This window comes from Pseudorasbora parva, chromosome 13 (assembly GCF_024679245.1).
Source record: "Pseudorasbora parva isolate DD20220531a chromosome 13, ASM2467924v1, whole genome shotgun sequence".
NCBI classification, from domain to species: domain Eukaryota; kingdom Metazoa; phylum Chordata; class Actinopteri; order Cypriniformes; family Gobionidae; genus Pseudorasbora; species Pseudorasbora parva.
The window spans coordinates 44,371,949-44,383,947 of NC_090184.1; the positions used below are offsets into that span (position 1 = coordinate 44,371,949).

Below are 11,999 nucleotides of genomic sequence, written 5' to 3' on the forward strand. Positions count from 1 at the left end.
ACTTGAGTACAAGTATTTAGAAAGTAGCCTACTGTGTTTCATCATGTAATTAAGTATTAAAGGTTAAAAAAAAAACTAAAAAACACAACAACTTTAATTTATGAAATGTCGTGAAGTATGACATTATGAAAAGTATGACGTTATAAATTATGCTTTGGAATAAAGTAAAAGTTCTCAAAAAACAAACAAACAAAAAACGGTTAAAATATACACTTGAAAAAATGTACTTAAGTAGAAAGTAAAAATACTTCACTACTGGCCACCTCTGTGTGTGTGTGTGTGTGTGTGTGTGTGTGTGTGTGTGTGTGTGTGTGTGTGTGTGTGTGTGAAATTTAACAACAAGAAAACTTTAAGGCATATTAAAGGGCAGCCCTGTGTGCTGAAAGACCTCGGGACGCTGTTGTTGCGCATGCGCAAACCTCCACACACATTTCAAAACAATCATCGCATCACTTGAAGCTCAAAAACTCGCTGCACACATTCAATGAAAGTTCCTATTTAAACTCTCGACACACCTTAAACATTCTTCTCTTCCTCTCTGTGAGCTCAAACACAAAGCGGGTAAGAGATTCGTACCTTTTAATGTCTTTTTTTTCTGTAAAATGATGCAGTTCTTTAATAATAAATAACGTTAGCAAGTTCTCTTGCAGTCACTATATGCAAAACGATCTACGATCTTCATATTCAGTTACTATACTCTATTGGCATATTTTGAGCATATATTATTTAGATGTTAACATTTATTTTCTTTATTTAGTCTATATTCGACACTTACCGTTGATCATAATAATATAGAATGTAAATAATTTGTAATAATTTATAAGTTAAACAATTATTATCCTAGTTTCGTAAATATAGAGTTTATAGTTGCCAAGTCACTAAAATAACGTTACACAATTCAGCTGAGTACGACCAGTGTTATTGTAGTTTGTTAGTTTATTTAATATTTTGCATTCGATTTGATATTTTTTATTTATTTTACTGTAAGCTTTAGTAATTTTGTAATATTATTTCATTTATATTTATTTCCATTTTAGCTGTAGTTATTTTAGTACTTAACATTTTTTCTTCTAAAAACGTTCTTCTTTTATTCTGTTTTAGCTTTATTTCAGTGCCGCCTTCACATGCTATCGTTCATGTGCAATTTTTACCTAGGAAACTTGTATTTACGATAAAGGCAGTTTAATGACATTTAATGATTTAGTTAAACCATAAGCAAAAAATACTTTTTGTTTTTATTGGGGAAGTGTTAGCTGAGGCTTATCTACTTTTGGTGTGAAAGGGTCTTTACATTTTCTCAATAATATAACTTTTTAGTTTTTATATATATATATATATATATATATATATATATATATATATATATATATATATATATATATATATATATAATAAAAAAACAAGTAAAATAACATAAAAGTAATGTAATGCATTACTTTTCTTAAAAAGTAACTAAGTAATGCAATTAGTTACTTTTTAAGGGAGTAATGCAATATTGGAATGCATTACTTTTCGAAGTACCTTTCCCCAACACTGTCCACTCGTCCAGTCAGATTGATTTGTTTGATAAAAGCTCTTTTCTCCGTTCCATAAGGGCTGAATGTGTGATGGACACGTACTCCAGTGTGAGCGATGATCAGTCTGATGCTGCCAGACAACAAGAGAGACATTATTACCTGCTGTCAGAGCTACAGGCGCTTGTGAAGGACCTGCCCAGGTACACACACCACACCAAGGGCCTGTACCATGATGGGAGCTAAACAAACTCAGGGTTACTTTCTTCTGTTTCTGTTCTGTTCATGACAGGGACCATGTGCAAGTACACACTGTCAACAATAACCCTTTTAAAATTGCTACAGTAAAAACTCACTAACCATAAACATAATCAATGCTGACATAATTGATTTTCTAATAATACCTTTGTAACATTTAGAGAGAAGTCCCTCAGATCAGAGGATCTGGGAGATTATTCCATTCTTAAACAGTTTTGAATGAGAAGGCCGTCTGTGCAAAGGCAGAGTTTCTTTTAGGTAATCCGCCTTGTAGACCGAGATGTCCTGCGCAGCAGAGCTGTACAAATTGCATAAATCTTAAAAATTAACTGTACATTTGAGTACACAATTAAATTCTCGAAATGTTATGTATTTAACCGCTTAAAGGGCCGGTTCCGTGTTTTTTTCTAGGCTTGGTTGTGTTTATGGGGCGCAGTATAACATGTCTTAATACTTCTTTTTTGTTTTTTTTATTTTAAACATTGTATTTTTCTTCTGTTCTCCCTTTATTTCACACCGCTGTCTGTCCTTTGAACGGCTCGTTTGCTTCCTGCTTCTATGAAGCCCCTCCCTCTGAAAAACGCAATGGTCTTAGATTGGTCAGATGGCCAAATGTAGTTTCCTGTATTTTTATTGGCTGAAGGGCCAAACACAGGTTGCCGAAAAGGCCACGCCCCTTCCCATTACGGGCAGAAGTCACATCTGCGGAGACTAGCGAGGGTTTATGATGTCACCAACCCAGGAAGAAGCTCGTTGTAGTCCAAAGCGGCCATTTTTGTAGTCAATAAACTGCCGTAACTTTAAAAGACAATATCTCCGTTTGCAGTGAACTTTCAGCGCTGTAACTTTGCAGATACTGTTTATGCTCAAGCAGCGACATTACACACTAACTAAAGTTAAAAAAGTGAAATCCCTTTAAAAATATTTCCATGTGTGCTCACGTATATTGAATGTAAGTGAAGTATTAACTGTGTTTGTTTCAGCTCGTTTCAGCAGCGTCTGTCCTACACCACGCTCAGTGATCTGGCTCAAGCGCTCATCGACGGGACGGTGTATGAAATAGTGCAAGGGCTGCTGGACATTCAACACCTGACGGAGAAAAACCTCTATAACCAGAGACAGAAGCTACACAGTGAACACAGAGGTGTGTGTGAGAGTGTTTCAGACCACACTGAAAACAAGGAGTGTGTGATTCGTCTGTCTGTCTGTTTCAGCACTCAAGCAGGATTTGGTTCGAAAACACAAACAGGCTCTGCAGTCGTGCAAGTCTCATAATTTGGCCGTTCTGAAAACCGGCCAACGAGGCGAAAATGAGGTAAGATGGACAGCTGGTGTCTTTTTATCGAGTCCCACGGCAAACACTGTCTGACTGTCACCGTTTTAGGCTCTTGATCAGCGAGTGAAAGAGGAGCAGAGAATGATGGACGAGAAGATTGTGGCTGAAATGGACCAGAAGGTTCTGGATCAACAGAACACGCTGGAGAAAGCCGGCGTACCGGGATTCTACATCACCACCAACCCGCAGGTCACTGTCTTTTCTTTCTGAAGGTTATCAAAACTTGTGTTAATTTCACTAATGAAAATATAACGAAAAAAGTTTGTTGATGACCTTTTTTTCCTTGACTTATGCTGCCTTCACGTGCTATCGGAAACTTGATAATTCCCACTTCTGAAGTCGTGATTACGAGCTTATCCCATTCAAATTTTGAAATGGGAGGGTGTTTTTGTGCAATTTTTACCTAGGAAACTTCCGAGAGCATGTGAATGCAGCATAAAGCCCGGGAAGTTCGTTGACGACCTTTTATTCCTTGACTAAAAGCCTGGGATGCACTGCATGATTTTCGGCTGTCCTAGATGAAAGATTGGCATCGTGAAACAATCGGGATGATTTCTGTGATCATGGCTCCTAATTGTTGGTCTTGTGTGGTAGTGCTGGGCGGTTTTCCGGTTCAAACCGAATACCGGTGCTTATTTTTGTTATGATATGAATTTTGATTATACCACAGTAATCGTGTCACGATTCCATATATATATATATATCTCACAATATTGAATTCACAATACAATATGCATCACGATATTTTAAGCCAACATAAAAAAGAGTTTTCCTTTTTTATTATTATTAAAATAATACTATTATTATTATTTGTGTATGATTATTAGGAACCACAAATATTCCTCCATTACCTCATTATACATCAACATTATATAAAGTCGTTTAATGTAATAATTTCACTGAAACTTTTATTTTTTCCCCTCAGGCATTATCTCTCCCGGTGCTCCTCTCGTCCTGCCTCTCCTGATATTAATGCACTAAACATAAGAATAAACCATCAACGATGCTTTGAACAATCTTACTACTAAAACTAAATGTGATCTGGTGATTTAAATGATGTTGCGCTTTGACTTTGAGGAGTGTGTGTGCGCTTCAGATGATCAATGTAATCCGTCACAGCTCTAATCGCAAAAGCTCGTGAGAATGACCTCTCAAACTGTAAATGTTTAGCTCGTCCAAGAACTTTAATTCTTCATTTACTCTCGTGTTGTTTTCACGCTTCACGCAATCATCTGAGCGTCTGTGTTTACTACAGTATGAGCGTCTCTGTAAATCTGTTCATCATAAGCCATCGCTCGTGTCTCTTCTGAAGACTTGGATTTGGATTAGAGTCACTTGATTAGTAATTTTTTTACGATGCCTTTGACTTTTTTTTGGGATCTTTTAAGTTTGAGAGGAATAATGGACTTTAAATGGAGGGACAGAAATCCCTCAGGTTTCATAAAGAATATCTTCATCTGTGTTTGGTAGTTAAATGAAAAACGACATGATTATGAGTTTATGATGAGTTTACATTTGTGGCACATTTGTAAATGTGTGTTTGGGTGAATTATATCTTTTAAATAGGCCGACTACAGCAAGTTGAGCCTTGAATAAAACAACTCTATATCCCGAATCATAGCGTTTCCATCAACGATACATATCGTCACATTTTTATATCAGATACAGACCGAAGCGAGCGTGTTTAAGTTTTTTTATGGGCATATTTCATAGTCAATCATAGTCATATTAAAAAGACAAAGGTACAACACCCAAATGGCTTTAGTGAGGGATAGCGCTATAATCCCATGAAGCATTGCAAACAGCATAATCTAATTAAAGTGGAGAAATATAAAACTATGTTGATTGTATCTATAAAACAATATATTTAAAGTTTCATTTCTGTCATTTTTGCAGCGCTAAGGGCTATTTTGGCCTGGTTTGCTTCTTTCGACTCTGATCGGTGTCATTTTTTTGTACAGCATCATGGGTATTGTAGTTTTTCAACACAAATTCCACTTTTAACCTTCATCCTCTCCTCAAATTCTGTAACAAATCCTTCCCACATGGGTCTAAGTGGCTCGAAGACCTAAAATTATATATATATATATATATATATATATATATATATATATATATATATATATATATATATATATATATATATATATATATATATATATATTGTCCAGAAAGCTTATATTTAATTTTTATAATATATTTTAATGCATTTTTTTAACTTCCCTTTAAATTATTAGATTTTATCAATAAATAATATAATTTAAGCATATTCTTCACATTTCTTTAAACTTAAATTTCTTTAAAAAAAAGTCTTTAAAAAAAAACATGCATAACCCAGTTCAGATCAGCTCAAAATATCTTACATTGAGTTTCTTTGCCTGCAAAATAAATAAATATAAGTATATTTACAATAAAACATATTTCGTGACTCTTGCCACTAGATGGCCTTATAGCTCAATGGAAAAATGCAGCTTTCCATTCGGTCCTGAAGTCAATTTCTAAATTTGATCTTTTCAGAATGCCTTCAGATACACATGTAGAAATTATCAAATCATTTTTGGTACAGTTTTAGCATTTAGATTTTTCTGTGTACTGAAGCAATCCTCGCTTTCCTAAGCGGGTCAAATTGACCTGTGAGGGAGGGATTTGTTACTTTTTTAAATTTCAACCACAAAACTCCTCGAATCCAGTCAATTTTTGTGTATTCGTGGTTGAAGTGTGACCAAAATCCAAAGGTCTTGGACCATTAAAGGGGCGGTGAAATGCTGTTTCATGCATACTGAGCTTTACTCTGTTAAAGACTTGGATTCCCATCCTAAACATAGACAAAGTTTCAAAAACTAATGTTGGACGTTTGATGGAGTATTTCTGTGTTAAAAATACTCCTTCCGGTTTCTCACAAGTTTCGGAGAGTTTTTTTCGAGTATGGGTCGGCTTGACGTTAATAGAGCGGAAGGTCCTTGTATGGGCCGTACGGGCTCTTCTCCCGGTAGGGTGCGCGCGCGCGAGACTAGAGCGAGAGAGGAAATGCACGCCGTAAACAGTCTCTCAGCTGCAGATCCAGTCCTCCGTTAACACTTATGACGCGCCGCGCTCCACTTTATTCCTATGGGTGACGTCAAGCGACTTCAACGCTTCAGCACAGCATTCTGGGAAGGCAGCGCTGCATTTGAACCGATTTGAACGCAGAAATGACGGGAAGCGAAACGACTGCTGTCACAGAAACGACTGCTGTCACAGGACTTCACCAAATCATACCAAAGAAGTGTGTTTTTGACGGAGCCGTCACAGCGATAAAGGTTCGGTCCTGCTTTGGAAGCAGCTGGTGAGTTAAACTGCTTCAAATGTCTGTGCTGTCGGCTCGTCGCGTGAGTAAACATCAGTAAACGACACGATCGCGTGCTTCGTCATTCAAATGCGCTAACGGACTCCATTGTTGTTCTCTGTATAACGTTACACTAGTCTGAGGTGCGAAACCGTTTGGCTTGCTACTGCTAAGGTTTAGTCGCATACAATAGTCCATAAACCGAATCATGTCCTCATAAACTGCGAGTAAACACACACAAATGTTGACAGGCCACTAAATACAGTCCATACCACAGAGACGGACGTCCTGCTGCTGCTGCTTCTCCTGTTCAATTTATTTCAGCCTCAGATTTGATTCCGGATCATTATCTGTATTAGCTGAGTTAGCGATGGGTTTCTCCACGCTTGAGGACGTCACCGCTTTGTTCGCGATCGTCATTCTTTAGCTCCGCCCACACGATACGCCTCCAGCCGCTCGTTTTTTTCCGGAAAGACTCGGTACAGCCCATATTTCTTTTATAAATATGATAAAACTAAAGACTTTTCGGACATAAGAAGGATGCAATACTACTCTATAGGTACTCAAGATTGACATGAGATTGACTGAGTGTTTCACCCCCCTTTAACTTTTTTTTACACTAGATCCACCACAGGGTAAAATTTACCCATGGCTGATTTTCAAATGTACATAACAGATTTTCAATAAAATATTCCAGTCATTGACTTTTACTAAAATTGTTCTATTTATTACAATTTCCTGTTGTTGAAATTAATGATGAAACCAGATTAAAAAACAGGGCATCTGTCCATCATAAAAGTGCATCTATCCATTATATATTTGCTCCACATGGCTATGGGGACATTTGTGTAAGAAAAATATCCATATTTAAAACCATATTACTTTATTTTAGTGTATAAAGTTTTAAAAAGATTTTATACATTTTTATAATTAGATATTTTTCTTACACAAATGAGACTTCACAAACGAGGCAACAATTCACTGCCATTATAAAGCTTGGAAGAGCCAGGATATTTTTTAATATAACTCAGATTGTATACGTCTGGAGAAAAAAAAAGTCATAAACACCTAGGATGACTTGAGGGGGAGTTAATCATGGGATCATTTAATTTTTTTTGGTGAACTATCCCTTTAACAACCTTGTAGCTCACAGTAAGAGCTAGTTTTCAAGATTTATTAGTTATAGCTAAAAATCTGATTCAATAAATGGAGTTTTTACTTCCGGATTCTGACTGTAACCACTCCATTACTCGAAGAACGTTTGTTCTTAAAGGGTTAGTTCACCCAAAAATGAAAATTAGATGTTGATCTGATGACGTCCAACATGTAGGTGTGTGTGTTTCTTCAGTAGAACAAATTAAGATTTTTAACTCAACCGTTGCTGTGTGCCGGTCATATAATGGGGTGAATGGGTAACAACTCTATAAGAGGGAAACATACAAGCAAACAAAAACACGCTTACGCCCATTTCACACATACTCCGTCTGCAGTGCGTGTGCGGTGCGTATTTTTTTCCGTACTCATGTTAACGGATGACAGCTTTCACACTGCACGCGGATGCTGTCCGTCAGTCCGTTCCAGGAGCGGTGCGTCTGCAGCAGTGCACGGATCGTTTTAGTACCGAGTCTATTTTTTGCTGCGCTGCGTTGCTGCATTAAAGTGATAGAACATTGTTCGCATTAAAATAAACATGTACTGACGCGAAAATCTAGTAATTTCACCACAGATGCATATCATTTAAAATCTACTCTTGTTTCAAAGTCAACACATGGCTTTTTTTCTCAAGTAAAGCAACAAAACGACACCTTACCTGGCATTTAGGTAAAAAATGTGCCATAATGGAGAGCACTCGTACTTTCTTGGAGGTGAAATGCAAAGTTATTTTTGACCTGCAGGATTTCTTTTCAAAGGGTGAAAAAACGAAAGAAAAGACGAGAGTCGGCTGTTTTTGAATAGCCTATTGTAAGTTTCTAATTTAAAATGTTTATGATTTTAGGCTATAGCCTTAAATGTTTTGCCTCTTGTGTGAGCTAAATCTAAGCAATATGAATTAATGAAGTGAAAAAATGTTGTTTAAATGTAGGCTAGTAGCTATACGGTAACCTGATTTCTATGAAAGAGTAAACAAAGAGAATTGCAATTCTGACGAGCCATGTTCAGTAACAACTTTTGGATTTTAAATCAAAAATCATTAATAAATGCTGTGTTTGTGGTATGTAACCGCGGATCAGTTGCGGACTGCAAACGCAGCATATGTGAAAGCACAACAGGGCGTGCGGATCCTGAAACACACACGCACTGCACACGCACAGCAGACGGAGTATGTGTGAAACGGGCGTTAGGCAACGTGCACAAAAACCCTGCTGCTCCTGACGACACATTGATGTCTTCAGACACGAACCGATCGGTTTCTGTGAGAAACACTACAGTATTTATGTTATTTTTTTACCTCATATCCCGACGAGTCTCATCTACTTTTCCCATTGGCTATAACTTCCGTCTGATGAGGTCAAGCCGGTGCGATGACCGGCACACAGCAACGGTTGAGTTAAAAATCTTCATTTGTGTTCTACTGAAGAAACAAACACACCTACATGTTGGACGCACTGGGGGTTAGCAGATCAACATCTAATTTTCATTTTTGGGTGAACTAACCCTTTAACTTTCAGAGAACCTTGTCAGAATGCTCTCTGTTAGCTGGGTTACTCCTTCTCTGCATCTTTTTTCTTTCTGTGTGTCACAGGAGGTGATGATGCAGATGAACCTGCTGGAGCTGATCCTGAAGCTGCAGCAGAAAGAGACTGTCTCTGGATCTCTACCTTGAGACTCGGATACGTTTCCGATGGTGCTGAAAGACTCGAGTCAAGCTTCACAGTTGAATGTGAACGACCTGTTTGGGTTACAGTACAGTAGCTGGACCTTCAAAAGTGTAGAAATCTCTTTTTCTTGACATTTATTTAATGATGATGATGGGCTGGAATGGTCTATAACATGAACCTGGACATGACTGATAAAATGCCCAACTGAACTTTCCTTTTGATATGAAATATTGTTTTGTAAATGTATATAAACCTCGCTGGCAAGCGTTCAGTGCACTGGTGTGATTTGTCTATTATGTGAAGCAACTGTATTATAAAGAATTGACAGTCTGAGTTTGATTTAATTTCTTTGAACAGGATTTGCATTATTAAATCACAGATCAAGCTTGACCGGCTGCTTTGCTTTATTGAAAAAATGTTTTAATATGTTGGGAGAATTGTAAACCAATTGATTTTGTGGCAAACAAATGATGGCGTTTTATTACTCAACAGGTGAGTAAGGTCTTTTATTGACTGTACTCGTATGATTTATGACTTTTTTTGTCTTGTTTTTTTCATTAGAGTGAGTGATGGAAAGATGATGAGATCGTCGTGGACATGAAAGAAAGGCTGTGTTTGGAATCGCATACTACTATACAATTCTTACTATTATTTCTACAGTATATATTAATTTTGTATTCTGAGCATAGTATGTGAATTTTCTATATGCATGAAATGCATGTATGACCTTCCATCTCCAGTGTAATGAATGAACCTGGAAATAATTAGGGCCTGTTGTATTCGTTGGCCTTCTTCTGCTGACACTGCCTCTCTTGAGTCTATGGAAGCCCATAAACCTCTTGTGAGAAAGTCATGACATTTGGCACAGTGATAGAGGACAGTCTGATCTGTCCCATAGGAAATTTGGAGTGTCTAACTCAATCCCTCTAGCGCCACCACCTGTCCAAAGCTAGACTTACTTTTATGCCAAAAACTTTTGAACCTTATTGGCTAGAAACTTGCCTCAAGCTGATACGATTACTTTTGCACACAAAAAATCCACCATTTTGAATTTTCCCAAAAAAAACGACTCTTTTGAACCCCTCCTAGGCCGTTGCGCCAAATTTCACAAATTTAACCAGATCATATTCAGACCATGCCGACAAAGTTATGGAATTGAAGTCGATTCCTCAAACCGTTCTCAAATAATGTGTCAAAAAATTTGACTAAGAGCAATCTTAAATGAACGTAAGGCGATTTCTCCATACCGCTTTAGTGTATTCTGACCATAGACAGTAAAAGAAATGGACGGAGCGATCCCATTGACGTCAACGGCGAAATAATGAAGTCAACCTAGGGGCACTCACTTCCTGATGGCTGAGCGAACTGCGCCGGCTCAGACTGAGCTTGAGGACGTAGATGTGACGTGAGCCTCCTGTCTGACAGCTGTAGGTCTTCTAGTAGTTGTGGAAAGTGAAAGCTGAATCACGTTGTTTAAATATTTTCTCCTGTTGCCTTTGGCTCACTATGGGCTTCTCCCCATTCTTCTCCCTTGACTTTATCAGACTTTATGTCTCCACGTCCCCCCGACTGCCTCATAGACAGTAAAGATTGCCTGCGAGCGTCTCCTCAGGTCTATACGGTAATTTCTCAACTGTGCGACAGAGTCGTGTTGGTTATGACGCAATCTTTAGCCTATTTTTACAAAAACAGCTTCTGCGGGGCAATAGTGTAAGATACAAGGTAACGGAGCCTTTTATGCATTGCCATGTTTCTTTAGAAATAAACAATGGACAAATGGAGTCTTTAAACGTCTCAGATGTAAAGTTATTCACTGTCAAAGTGACTCAAAAATGAATGGGAGTCAATGGGATGCTAACAGCAGGTGATGGCTTGGTTAGCAATGGCCGCCCCTAGGGGTGGAACGCTTTCCGAGCGCTAGATTACCCCCTTGATTCTGACCAAACGTTTTGTGTTTTATGACAACCATGTGCTGCGCTGTTTTGGCACAGTGCCACCTAGTGGTCAGGAGATATGAGATATTTAGATTCGGTGTAGCATGCCGAGTCGAATGATACCCAATTGTCTAATATCGGACATTTTGGGGTGTCAGCCAATTTGAATTTAGATGTAAAATGTTATATTTATAAAATTTGGTATGTGTCTTCGGCATCATGCTCTGACAGTACTCAAAAAGTTTCAGGGTAGCGACACCTCGTGGTCAAAAGTTATAATGAAATTTCCAAAAATGCAAATATCTTTTGATCATGATCGAAGTTCTCCTAGACCGTTTGTCGGATTTTCACCAAAATTGAATCTTATCATCTTCAGACCACGGTGACAAAGTTATGGATTTTGTGTCGATTGACGGAAATGTTTTCGTATACGGCGCAACAAAGTTGAGGCATGATGCCAAAATGGCTCTGAGGCTGTATCTCTGCAATGCTTTGGTATATCGACACCAAACTGTGCATGTGTCATTGTCACTCACTCTGACCACAACACATCAATTTGGTCACAGCGCCACCTATTGGTCGAAAGTGATAGACAATTAAATCATTGGTAGTGACTGATTTTTCAGGCATTTTGTCTAAAATCATGTGTTGGTCTGATGCCCAGCCATGCTGGCATGACTTATTTGTGCTTTGCCCCTTATATTATATATTTTGGCTATATATTATCAACTGTATTTGTAACAAACATTCAAGACTCATTATAATATTGCATAATGTATTTTCACATACTATTTCAAAAGACAGTATGCAATG

The 11,999-nt window shown here is 37.8% G+C and overlaps 1 protein-coding gene across 2 annotated transcripts; it reads left to right on the forward strand.

Annotated features, from left to right (window-relative positions):
• Nucleotides 1-408: 408 nt before the first annotated feature.
• Nucleotides 409-9,642, forward strand: dgcr6 (DiGeorge syndrome critical region gene 6). Of its 2 annotated transcripts, none has more exons than XM_067412812.1 (6): nt 409-561; nt 1,595-1,717; nt 2,756-2,916; nt 2,987-3,087; nt 3,157-3,297; nt 9,177-9,642. In XM_067412812.1, the coding sequence occupies exons 2-6, from the start codon at nt 1,608-1,610 to the stop codon at nt 9,255-9,257; spliced, it is 594 nt and encodes a 197-aa protein (XP_067268913.1). In that variant the 5' UTR covers nt 409-561; nt 1,595-1,607; the 3' UTR covers nt 9,258-9,642. The 2 variants fall into 2 exon arrangements, with proteins under 2 accessions (XP_067268913.1, XP_067268914.1); XM_067412813.1 differs by lacking the exon at nt 9,177-9,642 and adding an exon at nt 4,034-5,038.
• Nucleotides 9,643-11,999: the final 2,357 nt, after the last annotated feature.